Consider the following 13,949-nt stretch of genomic DNA (forward strand, 5'->3'; position numbering starts at 1 on the left):
TCACATTGTTTGAAACGTGAACAAGACACCATCTTGTTACAATGACGTAAATGTCATGTAAAATGAACATATGCAGGTTTTCAATTAATTAATACATGGGATGCACCAGCTGAACACTCTGGATTTAGTGTGTGGGTCAAGCCAATGGTGGCCCAGAGAAATCAAAAGGGTAGACAATCCTGATTTATTAGAGCATATAATTCAATGTATATATTGGAGTGCATAATTTGATGGCTTCCACTGTATATACTGTAGAACCATCACCATATTTTAAAGCCATTTCATTTTTCCCAGAAAGAACTCATGCATCTCTTAGCCATCATATTCACTTCCTATCACCTCCCGCTAGACCGAAGCTAATGAGCTATGTCTCAATGGACTTGTATATTAAAGCCATTTCATACAAATGGATTCATACAGTATGTGTTTCTCTGTGGCTGGCTTCTTTCATTTCATGTATTTCCAGCATTTACCCATATTACAGCATGTGTTAGTAATTTCTTTTTATTTCAATTACCACCCCAATTGTATGGACATACCACATCCTATTTGTCTAGTCTCTAATTGAAAGATTAACATTTTACGTGGCATACTTGACTTTCTTTTCTTGTGGATACATTTAGGAAATCATACCTTCAACATAAAGGGTGGCTGTCGATGTGGCTTTTCCAGCCACAAAAGTGTAGTCAGCGGCGTCTCCGAAGTGAACGTTCCTGATGTTCAGTGAGTGTGTGAGTTTCTTGGTTCTCATCTGGCATCTGTCAGTGGACTTGATTTCTACACCATTCTTCAACCATTTGTAAGAAATGCCTTCATAGTTCACTGTCACCTCAAAAGTTATGGTGTCTTTTTCTTCAGCATTGATGTCTTTCAGCATGGACGTAATCATGATCGCTGCCGAGGAGGATTAAAACACACAACATGTGAGGATGCACTGTCACTATGGGACAGGTGATAACAAGTGCAGAATGGGAGTTTCTAATGGTTTCTGTCTGTGTTGGTGTGGTTATAATTTGGGGGTAGGAGCTTTGACACTGTCCACGTGTCAGAGAAGACCAGCTGAGAGGGTGACAGGGACATAGAGTGGCAGACACAGACCCCTCTTCCAGGTAGACATCTGGTGATACTGTAATTAGAAACTTTCATCCGCGTGAAGTGGCTACCAGAGGCTCCTTGTGAGCATAGCAGTAGGTGTTCTCTCAAGAGCATGTTCTCAATAAGTTAAATGATTTGGAAACAAAAGTGCAGACTATGAAAGAATATGTCTGCTAAATATTCAGATATGTGCATGTGTCCATATACACACCACCTACCCAGGTACGTACATACACACATAGACACACACACATACACCCATATATTGACTTACGCGTCACTGTCAGGGTAGCGCTGACTTGGTCGTTGCCACAAACAAATGTGTATTCTGCCGCGTCCTCAGTGCTTGTGTTCATGATGATCAGCTGGTGGAGTTTCCCCTGCACAACTATCTTGAACTTCTCACTCATCTCAATTTCCACACCGTTCTTCAGCCACATGGAAGGAACGTTGAAGTGGGACACCTCACACTCAAAAGAGGCAGCTTTGGTTTCAGGAACCTCAATACTTTTCATAGTCTTTGTGATATGTAGTGCTTGGGGGGGGGGAATCAGAAAGTAGCTCAGTTAGTGCATTTTAAACACAGATGACGAAAGAAAACAGTAGCAAATCCGCAGGAGTCCCCCGGGGAAATGCCCCGGAGGTTGCCAGACACTTACTCTCCACAAACAGCTTTGCCTTGCACTCCAGCTGCCCCACCATGGCTGTGTACTCCCCAGCGTCGGACGGGGAGATGTTCTGTAGCATCAGCTTGTGGACCTTCCTCTCGGAGACCAGTCTGTGCTTGTCACTTGGCTTAATCTCCACATTCTTATGGAACCATTTCACTGGAACTGTGTCATGGGAAACACTGACTTCAAAGGCAACAGTAGCATTTTCCAGGGCAGTCACATCCTTTGGTTTTTTAATGATCTTGACAGCTAATGAGGAAAGTTGGAGAAATTCAGTAATACAGTTAACGTGGTGGTAACCACCAGTTGTCTACCAATGCAATGTTCGAGTCAACTTACTCTCAACATGCAGCCTGGCGCTGGCTCCGAGCCTTCCCAGTTTGAAGCCATAGACAGATTCATCTACCAGGGTGCAGTTTTTAATCTTCAGGGAATATAGTGTTCCTTTGACTGAGATCTCATACTTGTCATTGGAATCCAGGACGACTCCATTTTTGATCCACTGGACACCTTTGACATCTGGGTGTGTAAGTTCAACAGAGAAGATGGCATCCTGTGTCTCTGTCACCGTGAGGTTCTTCAGGGTCTTCTTAATTTTGACAGCTTAAGAAGAGAGAAGAGTTGGCTTAGAAAATGTCAATGATAACCAGCAAACAAAAGTTCTGAATCTGATCACCACCAGTCAACGTGAAAAGGATGGTTAGCCGACATTTTATAATTCTGTAGTCTGTCATTTTAAAAGACACTTGGCAAGTTTTTAAGAAAATCAAAGATCCAGTTGGCAATGGACATCATGCAGTGATTGCACTGTACTTCAGTGATATGAAGTTTTCATATCGTATACTAACAGCTTAATAGACTGACTGGAGAAGGGTTCGAGAGAAATGAGGTAGCAGAGTGTCTGATACAGCTGTTTCACAGTCCCTAAGCAACACTTTCATCACACACACACACACACACACACACACACACACACACACACACACACACACACACACACACACACACACACACACACACACACACACACACACACACACAAAACATGTGATGAAAATTCGCACATTCTCCTACAGGATTCACAAGAAAAAGTTGATAAAATAATGATGTTATAAAGTGAAAATGTATGTGACCTTAACTGGCCGTTCAGTTTGCTTTCCTGGTGGTACCTGTTAAAGGAGCAGGATTTGGGGACAAGAAGGCTCTCCTCCCATGACTCACCTTCTACTTTGAGCTTGGCAGATGTTTTGGAAGTGGCCACCTTGTAGGTGTATTCTCCAACGTCATCTAACTTGGCAGCCGCAATGACAAGTCTCCTTTTGTGGCCATCAGATTCACTTCTAAAGTTGTTGGTCAGAGCCAAGGGCTTCCCATCCTTCAGCCACTCCCCCTCAGAGTCAGGGTTGGCAACTTCACATTCAAACACAGCTTCCTGGGATTCAGCTACAGTCTGGTCTGTGAGTGGCTTGGAGATGGCCCCCCCTTCAAAACAAGAGTAGAATACTCGTGAGTCCTTTAAAATACCCACAGGCTAAAGAAATCATTACAGAATTAAACATCAAATATCAAATTTTAAAAACATGATTTTTAAACCTAAAAAGGTTACTTTTACCTGTATTTAGAAAGTACCACAGAAATCCCTTATTCTAAGTATATATGATTAAAAACCAGAAAATATATTGTGCATAGAAAAAAAAGTTCAATAAAGAATTCTGAAATCTGTAACATAACATATGTATATATGCCACATAAATAGCTTTCAACTCAGTTCCTTGTTTTTGAAAGCATGCTATTTGGTCCTTTTTTTTTTTTTTTTTTTTTTTTTTTTTGGTTTTTCAAGACAGGGTTTCTCTGTGTAGCTTTGCACCTTTTCTGGAACTCACTTGGTAGCCCAGGCTGGCCTCGAACTCACAGAGATCCGCCTGCCTCTGCCTCCCGAGTGCTGGGATTAAAGGCGTGTGCCACCACCACCCGGCTGCTATTTGGTCCTTTAAGAATTATTTTCTTAGTATATGTTTTATAGTCAGGAAAAATTTGTTGAACAAAATGTCAAAGTCAATAGTGTGTTTACTGTTCACTTATTTGAGACAATGCTTTACTCTGTAACACAGTTTGGCCCCACACTCATGGGAATCCTTCTGCTTCAGCCTTCTATGGGCTGGGATTATAAGCATTAAACATCATGCCCAGCTTTCATTGGTGTTTTTTGTTTTGTTTTGTTTAGTTTTTGGTTTTCTATATTCCCCCAATCCCTGAGTTGAACTGTCATCTCCTCTCCAATGTTTTCTACACCCTATCGCCACTGGAAGCAATAGTAATTGCTTTAACTACTTAGCTGCTTAGACACCTGTCTTCCTCTAAATCCTGAATTCAAGGAAAGACACACACCCACTTCACTTTTGTGTTTTGAGTTCCTAGTAATATCTTGCCTATGGCAGGTGCTTTTAAAATGTCAAGTGAAATCTTATAGGGGCTTAAAGCCTTTTGTTCTTATACACTTAAAATTATATTTAAATTAATCTTATAAACATAAAGGACCTGAGATTTTATTTTATAGATCTTTTATGACCAACTCACTAAGGAAACACATCATAAAGTATGGATCATGAGACTTTCACATCATTTAGGACACATTTCTACCATCTGAACTGCTCACATACCAGAAGAGTCTGATCTGAGCGGAGCACCTCAATTCCTCAATATTCAAACCGTAATGGACCAAAACTTTTAATGACTTCTACTTCTATGTGGACAAGTAGACTATAACTATTATTCTTCATTATAAAGCTAAGGATGTATGCTAAATGGGAAAGGTTGTGTTTCCCCTTCACGTCATAAGAGATGCACAGATGAGTTCAATTGTATTTGTAATAGAAAATATTCATTGGATCAAAAAATGAAGAGGAAAATGTTTGAAGGGTAAGGAATGCTTAAAAATGAATCTTTATTTAAGCAAAATCAAAATGAAGCTAAGTTTAGCAAACATTTATTCATAATCTATCTCTAGGAATACTCAGAGAAGAGAAAGAAGCAATTAATTCTATGTTCAAGGGCCATATGCTCTGGTGTGGGGAAAGGAAACAGGGAATAAGTCATGTGTATAATAAGGACCATGAAAGAAGTGGAGAAAGGGGACTAGAGAAAGAAGTAGAGAGGTTAAAGGAAGCTTCATGGAGGAGATGGCACCTAAGAGTGATCCACAGATGGCATCTGAGGTAGGGCTGGGCGAACACTCACAATCTAGGCTGAAGAGTCAGAGGTGAGGGTATTATTAGCCTTGAGATCAGTGTAATAAGAGGCCTGGCAGGGGGAAGCACGTGAGAGTTTGAGGAAAAATGGGAAATAATGTCTTTATAATTACAATAGTCGCTCCCCAGAAGAACTTAGATTGAATGATCAACATACACACCTGCCACAGTAAGCTTTCCAGATGTTGTATTTTCTCCAGCATAAAATGCATATTCTCCTTCATCATCTTTCATCATATTCAAGACTGTCAGTTTATATATTTTCCCATGGGCTTCAATTTTATATTTAGAGCTGGGCTTAATTTCCTTGCCCTTAAAATTCCATAAGACATCAATTCCTGAGTGGGACAGCTCAACCTCCAAGACCACATTTTGAGTTTCTGTGCATGTCAGGTCATGGAGACCTCTGATGATTTTAATTTCTAGGAAAAAAGGAAATATTGGTTGGTCATTTTTAGAGGAGAATGTAGACTGCTTAAGGTAATGACTAGTTACATGGAGCGATCCTTACTCTCTACAGAGAGATTACAGCTGGTTTCGACTCTGCCAACCATCAGTTTATACGGTCCTTCATCAGAAGCATGAGTTCGGTTAATTACAAGTCTCTGTTTGGTGCCTTTGACAATGGATTGTACACGGTCATCAGGCTTGATTTGTTCATCACCAAGGTACCATTTAACAGAAGTTACATCAGGGACTGAGACCTTGCATTCAAGTACAGCCTTGGTACCTTCAATCACATTGACATCTTTTAGGGGTGTTATCACATCAACACCTGCAAAGGAAGACAAACCAAGAATTGTATGAATGTGAGTTTTGTTGAAAATGTCTGCACATTCAAGTTCTTTAGCTCAATGTCAATATAAAACTAGATCTGGGTTTATAGCTCAGCATAGAGACCTGCTTTGTATGCGAAGCACAAGGGTTTGATTCCCATCATCACAATTTTTTTTAAAGGAGAAGAATTAACATAAAATCATGTAAGACTCACTATAGACAGAGACATGCCCACTGGTAGAGAGTCCAAGCGAAGGAATAGTGAAGGAGTAATTCCCAGCATCCTCTTTGGTCATGTCTTCAATGAGCAGCATGTGGGATTGTTTGTCTATCACAATGTGAACCCTGTCACTGTGCTGTACTTCTTGGCCATCTTTCATCCAGACGCCTTCCACATTTTCTAGGGAGACTTTGACTTCAAGCTGAACAATGTCACCCTCGCAGACCTTTTGGTCACTAAGTCCTTGGAGAATAGCAATAGGCCGGGCTGTGAAAGATGGGGAGAAAAGAATGTCATGGTTTTATCATTAACCCTACTGATGCACACTGCAGTGTCAGGGATGGGAGCACTCACGTTTCATCTTCAGTCTACAGGTTGTCTTCTTCCCATCCACAACAAAGCTGTACTCTCCCTGGTCCTCCTTGGTGACATCCTTGACTGTGAGGTTCTGGCGCCCACGGCGGGATGTAATTGAGTATTTGCCATTGGACTTGAGCTCCACATCATTGTGATACCATTTGCCTTCTATGTTTTCTGGGGATATAATACACTCCAACTCTCCAGAGTATGACTCTGGGACTTCTACATCCTGAAGTTCTTTCAGGAATTCAACAACTGCACCTGAAGAATAAGATGAAGGTGAATGAATGTCTTGGGAGAGTTATGGAACTAGAGTATGGATACAGATGCTACCTTATATACCTATTATTTTCTTCCTATACTTTCAAGAATTGTCTTCCTCATATTCCTGCTAGTGGAGGGAGAAATGTTTACTACAAATCATTTATTTTAATTTTTTAATTATTTTGAAAGCAGGGAGATACATTTCAATTAAATCATTTTAAAGTGAGGCAAGAAAATAATAGTGCTTTCAAAAAATCCATATTGTCAATATTTCTAAGTAACTATAAATTGATGACACTTAGTATAAAGTTTGCCTCTAATTCACTGAAATTATTTTTATGAAAAGAAAGATGTCTAGCTCTCTTTATCACACAATAAAAATGACTCCAGTAAACAATGTAGTCATTATTTCTTTTACCTTCCACAATGAGTTTTGCAGTTGTTTTGACATTTTCATCTTCCACAAGTACACAGCTGTAGTCTTCAGCATCAGATGTGTCAATGGTCAGTACAGACAGGAAGTGAACCTTTCTGTCAGAGTGCATCCTATACTTATCTCCTGCGTGAACTTCAATACCATCTTTATACCATTTTACTTTGACAAATGGTTCTGAAGTTTCACATTCAAATGTTGCCATGGTGTCCTTTTCCTTAGCAACAACATCTTGCAATTCTTGTGTGAAAGTGATCAATTGCTTGGCTACAAAGGGGAAAAGAAAATTAAACTCGCACTTTGAATAATGGGAAAAGAAAAACATTTAAATATGTCACGGGTTATTCATGGGCATAGAGAGAGAGAGAACACTACTAAATGGAACATTTTCAGATTACCTTGGACAAGTAAGAATGCATGACTTGAAGTCTCTCCAGCTATGTTGATGGCCTTTACCATGATGCTGGCAGAGTCTTCTGCGGTCACATCCCTTATGACCAGTTCACAAACATTGTCTTCTGGCCAGTACCAGTAGATTCGGTCAGACCGCTCGATTTTTACACCATTTTTGTACCACTCACATTCAGGGTCTGGTTTTCCCACAACTCTGACTCTGAAGTGGGCATCAGATCCTTGGCCAACTGTCTGGCTTTGGATTCGTTTCGAAGATTTTGGGTGCCTCCATACTAGGGCTAAGTTCGATCCTCTCAGGTTTGAAAGTTGGAATAGTGATTTTGCCTTCTTCAGCGAGGGCTTTCTTCTCCTCTTCAGTTAACTCTTTGGTCCAGTGCAGCAGCTCATCTTTCGTTTTCTTGAGGAGTTCTTCATAAGATTCATCCTTCTTCCGAGATTTAAGCTCCACGGCTGTGATAGCCTCGTAGTACCCCTCCTCTGTCCTGCGCTTGAATTTACTGCGCAGCTCTTCAGACTCCTCGGACACCTTTTCGTGGGTAATTCTTTCAGCCCTCTTCAGTTTCACCACTTCCTTGGCCTCACTGGTGTCAACGGGTCTGTCTACCTTCTGTACTTCAAACTGGAGTTTTCCTGGTTCGTGTATGTGAAACTCAGGCTTCGGCTCAGGAGCTCGCCTGAGGACGGATCTGAAATCTTCCCTCTGTTGGATTTCAAGTTTTACTTTATGCTCTGTCACGCCTTCGGGGTTTTCTGCAGTAATCTTGACTTCACCTGTATCATAGGATTTGCAGTCCACGATATCCAGATAATGAATGCCATCATAGCGAACTCTGAACCTTTTGCTTTTCCGGATGAGCTGTCCATTGAGGTACCAGTTGACCTTGGGCTGAGGGTAGCCTGTTACTCGGCAGCGGAATCGGGCTGTCTCCCCTTCCAGCACTCTCACTGGCTCTGGGAACAAGACAATGTCTGGCTTTTGCTTTTCTTTTTGGTCTGTTGTTACACCTGTCAGTGCACCTTCGTGAGCCATCCTCTCGAGCTCCTCGATTCTCTGTAAGCCTTTCTTCCCGTCAGGTAACTGAGATTCTTCCACTAGACTCTTCTCGTCTTTTACAATAAGAGTAGCAGATGTGTGATCGGTCCCGTATTTGTTAGTGGCTCTGCACGTGATGACGCCGCTGTCTCTAGAATATGCAGCTCCGTAATCAAGGCTGCAGTATCCGAATTCATTAATCATTCGGAGCCTGTTGGCTGCCTCCAGTGGCTTCCCATCATGGAGCCACTCCACCACCATTGTGGGGTCACCAATCGGTGTGAGTCTGCACTCGAAGTGGGCAGGTCCAAAGCGCTTCAACCTGAGGGAAGAGAGTTTCTTCTTGAAGAACGGTTTCTGTTGTTTCTCCTTGTCATAGAGATCCCCCTCTTCCCACTGCTCTTGACCGTATCTCAAATGGAGAGGCTCCAGTTCCGGGGCAGCAATCTCCTTTGCTCTGTATGTCCCTCGCGGGATGATCAGTTTTCTCTCTGGTTCAGGTTCAGCAAACTCAACTTCGACATTGACTTTGCATCTTGTGGTGTCCCGGCCTGCCTTATTAATAGCAGTGGCCGTATACCAGGCAGAATCTTGGCCAATAGTAGAATCAATCTTAAGGGAGGCTTCTCCTTTGATGCCTTCAATCCTGTTTAAAAACATGAAAACAGAAATCAATATAGTGGTAGTCAGGAACACACTTTCTGCGTGTTTGACTATTGGATTTGTATAAGAGTTTAATTTAACTATCTTTTCAAACATACCTGATCCTTGGGTATTTATGAGGCACAATGATGTCACTGTTTTTCAGCCACACAATGTCAGGGTTGGGGTTTCCCGTAGCTCTGACTTTCATTTCAAGCCGGGAACCTTCCTTTATGTTGACATTTTTCAGTTTTTCCACAAAGGCTGGTTTTATCTGGTGTTCCACAGCTGAAAGAAAAAGGTTATGATTGTGAATGACCCAAATGGTGACATAGTTTGTTTTCATCTTAATAAAACTCCTGTTTTACCTTCCACAGTTAAAGTCACAGATATTGTAGATTTTCCTGCTCTGTTTTGGGCAACCACAGTCCATTCACCAGAGTCACTGGGTGATGCAGGGACAATAATCAGTGACTGAGTTCCATCTTCTTTAATGACAACTTTATGTGTATAATCATTGACAATTTGCTCTCCTGTTAAAAAATAAGCAAAAACAAAATAGTTTTTTTTTTTTTTTTTATTTTTATTTTTTTTGCATTGTTTCTGTGTTTGGTGACTCATGAGTGAACATGTACTGTGCTTACCATTGTGAAACCAGAATGTCTCTGGCATGGGTCTCCCCACAACCTTTAAGTCAAATCTGGCAGTCTGTCCTTCTAAACATTTGAAAGAAGCAGGTTTTAACACAAAGACCGGCTTATACAGTCTCTCCAGCTGTGATTCATCTGTTTCCTCCAGCCTGCGTCCAGGGGACATCCGTGCAGGGGACATCCGCGCAGGGGACATCCGTGCAGGGGACATCCGTGCGGGGGACATTGCAGGGGACATGCGTATAGGTGACCTGCTCACTGAACGTGGAGACACAGACCTGGAGAATGAGGGCAACCATTATTTCATGAAGCATACAGAAAGCAGAGAAGAAAATCTGTCTGTCTTAACTGTTGATGTTATTTTGGAATTTACGTCAGACCCACTGAACTCCAAAGAAGAACATACTATTATTGTTCTTAAGGTTGTGTTTTGCTTATATTAAACCCTGGTCACTCAGCACACCCAGGTACCCAGACTCAAAATCTTAGGCAGCCTGTATTACCATCCTCTAAATTAGTCATTCTATTTTCTTGGTCCAATTACTAAACTATGTTAATAATTGTTCATTTGTTAATAACCAAATAAATAAATGTAGGGTAAAAGAAAATGTATTTTTTTAATCTAAGAGGAAGAAAAACATAGAAATTAGATTTACTAATAAAACAATGCCAAATCCTACATTAATTTTGTATTCAGACTGGCTTGCATTTATAATGTGACTATCAGGCTGAATGAACTAAACTGATTTTCACAGCCTCTTGCAATCTCAGTGTTCCCATTTCCAAAACAGCAGTAACACCCACTCCATTGTAGAGTTGCTATAAAAATCCAGGGTATCATTCATTAAGACCACACGTTAAATAAACAGGCACTGTTGTTAGATATAGAGGAAAATAGTTTGCTATACTGATGAAAATTCTTTGTTCTTCAAAGAGCAATTGCCAGCATCACCAGTGGTTGACTTCTGTGCTATTTCAGTCCTTATTTTTCATATGGTAGTAATTTGCGACTGGGATGTTTGGTGTTTTAAAACAATTGAACACCACTCAATTCCAAGAAGTCTTACCTGATTCTGCTCACTGCTTCCGGTGTGGGCATGTAAGTTGGAGCACTGAATGGAGCAGCTGGCTCCACATACAACTTCCCTGAGCAAATTGCATTTCCTTTAATGTTGCTGGCAAAGGCGGTATAGATGCCCTCGTCTTCCGGAAGGACGACCGGGATGCGCAGACTGGCTCTGCCGTCCTGTAGGAAGTCCATTTGGTATCTCTCCCCATGTCTGATGCGCTTGCCATCTTTATACCAGGCAATCTGCAGAGAACGCCATGTATGCGTGAATCAATTAGGATTAAACACACGTGGTATAACTTACTTATGTCTTTACCACAGTGTGGAGGCCTACCTCCACACATATTTTTATTTTACCTTGGGTAATGGATATCCAGACATCTTGCAATGAAAAGTGACACCCATTCCCTCAAGAATTCTATAGTTTTTTATTCTTATATCAAATCCTGATTCGATAGCTTCAGATTCAGAAATGTCGACTGCCATCTTTTCTTCGCCATCTTCCTCAAGAAGCTCTTCCAATGTAGTCTTTATTATTCTGTATTCAATCTCTTTGATAAGCCTCTCTTCAAAGGAAGAAATATGGAATTCCTATGTAGTAAAAAGATGATAACTTGTTAAAAAGTTACATCCTCACAGACACAAGTCCTTTAAGGACTTTAACACTGTATTAGTTTCAGTGTTGAAGACTTAATGACATTTTTAACTATGAGAAGAATCTAGATGGTTTCTACATTTGGTTTAATTTTAATCTACACAGAAGGAGTCTTTGTGAATGCTGTGGCATGTTATGTAAATTGTAATCCTAGAGTATGGGTTATTTGTGGGTATTTGTCACAGAGATGGAGAGAGAGTGGAATTATAGACTCGGTTATTTCAATATTTGTCCTTTTTTGAATATGCAACCCTTATTTCTAAAGTCATATTTTTTCACATATATTCCCATTTCTCAAATTCCAAGTGCAATATACCATGAAAATCAAAGAAACATGCTAGCAGTGAATTTGACCTACAAATGGTTGAAGAGGAATATATAAAAAAATGGGGAATTACTGGAGAAAAATGTGATTTATGAACTGGTTTAGTTAGCTGTTATTGTTATACTTACTTGGTCTTCTACAAAAGTTCTGACCATCACAGTATCTTTAGCCATTTTCTTCCTAATTAAGGCCTGTTCCTTTTCATATTCTTTTTCATATTCAGAATATGCAAATCCAGGTGCTATTTCCCCCACTTTGGGTTCTTGGATAAATGTACTCATGTGTGTCTGGTAAAGCATTTCTTGCTGGGACTTCACCAATGCCTCATAATCAGCTGAGAGACAAGAACACAAGTCAATTTTTGGTGCTCTTATCAAAAAGCATCCAGACCACTGCTCAATCGGGCAAACTATGTCTAGGATAAATTAACCAAAGCCAGGTTTTCCAAATTTTTATAATCAAAAATGGTTCCAAAAGATTTATTACATTTTAACCTCAAAACCAAATGCCCATTAACAAGTAAAACTATTGTATACAGAATTTGATAGCAGCAGCCTGTCCTTTGGGGTTCCCCCAGAGGTCTTCCTCATTTGCTCTGAGGCTATTAATAATTCATTTGCCTGCCAGAGTTTTCTGTGCTTAACTGCTAAATGAGGATAAGAAGGTAACTTCCTTTAAGGGGTCTGGAGGAGATCAAGGGAGACAGAATATGGGATGGTGTTCCACAAATAGGAAAACCACCAGAGACTAATGGTGACTCAGAACACATTTGGCATGAATACTATGAGACTTTTCTTCTTTAGTTTGTGAACATGGATAAATTCTGACTTTCAGCTTTGCTATAAAATACTGGAGGCTCCAGCCCTGGGCACGGTGCGTGCTTGCCAGGCAGCACTACAAGAGAGGTGGAGGGCCACTGCTCTCTGGAAACAAGGGGCGCATCCTCCAATTCACCACTGCCATCTGGTGTTGAGGCATGCTGGCTGCCTGGACCTGCAAGGCATCTGGAGGTAGAATCCCTACATCTTCCAGGGAACATAAAATAGTGTCCTTTACCAAGTAAGAACTATCGTTAGGACTCAGCAGATCAGCACGGTATAGCTTTCAAGGCTTTGTAGCCTAAAACATCGTCTGTATAGCTGAGGCTGGAAGGTATAGGGACGAATTATGAGAACTGGGAAGCTGCAATATGTCTTTGTGCAAACACAGAGCCTCCCTCCTTCATTTCGGTTCATACTGTGCAGGAACAGCTCTGGACTGTCCTTACCTTCCTCGAGTAAGGAGGCAGAGGCCGAGGTTTCCCCGTGCTTATTACGGATGACAATAGTGTACTCTCCGGCATCATCAGCGAACGTCATAGAAATCACCAGTCTGCATTCACCAGTTTGTTTGTTATAACTCACTTTGTATCTTCACAGAAATGAATAAATGAAAACGTCAGTCATACACAACCCTCCTTAGAGTAAAAGAGCTAAATTTTTACTTGTAAATGGCTCTACGATACAGAATTCAGTGGCAAGAGACCTGTGTCTAAGTTCTGCCAAGAAGTGATGATGAATTTGTTGAAAACTGAGAAAATGCATGTGATGAATAATGAAGAATCAACAATTTAAAGTTTTTATTTCAAAGATAATTCAGGTGGGCACGGTAGCATGCACTGATAGTCTCAGAGTCATGGGAGGCTGAAGTACATAGGTTTGCTTGATCCCAGAAGTTCAGGCCTGTCTGGGCAACACCGGAAACCCATTACAACAAACTAAACAGACAACAGAATGCAGTGCCACATAGGGAAGTCCTCGCCTTCAGCGCTTATGCTGGCAAGTGATATGGACACCTAAACAGTAGGTATTCTCTCTTTGTTAGTTATTTAAAGGTAAAATGAATAATCCAGACTATAGATCCAATACACTGTAGATCTAATTAATAAGAAACAAGATCTATGTGCTAATATCATCCTTTCATTCAATTGCAAAACTTATTAATACAGGCTTTTATGAACAATTAGCTTTCTCTATTATATAACCTCTATTTTTATTGTGTAGCAACTTAATTATAGTATGTATTTATTGAAAGTTCCCTCAAATATTTTCTGG

The 13,949-nt window shown here is 40.7% G+C and overlaps 1 protein-coding gene across 1 annotated transcript in view; it reads right to left on the reverse strand.

Annotated features, from left to right (window-relative positions):
* Ttn (titin) overlaps positions 1-13,949 on the reverse strand; it is a 274,219-nt gene that overhangs the window by 234,972 nt on the left and 25,298 nt on the right. Inside the window, 19 exon segments of the mRNA XM_037204900.1 lie at positions 634-894; positions 1,370-1,630; positions 1,755-2,015; positions 2,106-2,369; positions 2,988-3,248; positions 5,176-5,436; positions 5,526-5,789; positions 6,006-6,278; positions 6,366-6,632; positions 7,054-7,335; positions 7,467-7,728; positions 7,730-9,161; positions 9,277-9,445; positions 9,526-9,690; positions 9,802-10,085; positions 10,875-11,119; positions 11,234-11,467; positions 11,985-12,190; positions 13,124-13,266. Coding sequence (XP_037060795.1) covers positions 634-894; positions 1,370-1,630; positions 1,755-2,015; positions 2,106-2,369; positions 2,988-3,248; positions 5,176-5,436; positions 5,526-5,789; positions 6,006-6,278; positions 6,366-6,632; positions 7,054-7,335; positions 7,467-7,728; positions 7,730-9,161; positions 9,277-9,445; positions 9,526-9,690; positions 9,802-10,085; positions 10,875-11,119; positions 11,234-11,467; positions 11,985-12,190; positions 13,124-13,266 — 5,795 coding nt within the window.

This window comes from Peromyscus leucopus, chromosome 4, assembly GCF_004664715.2.
Source record: "Peromyscus leucopus breed LL Stock chromosome 4, UCI_PerLeu_2.1, whole genome shotgun sequence".
In the NCBI taxonomy this organism is placed as follows: domain Eukaryota; kingdom Metazoa; phylum Chordata; class Mammalia; order Rodentia; family Cricetidae; genus Peromyscus; species Peromyscus leucopus.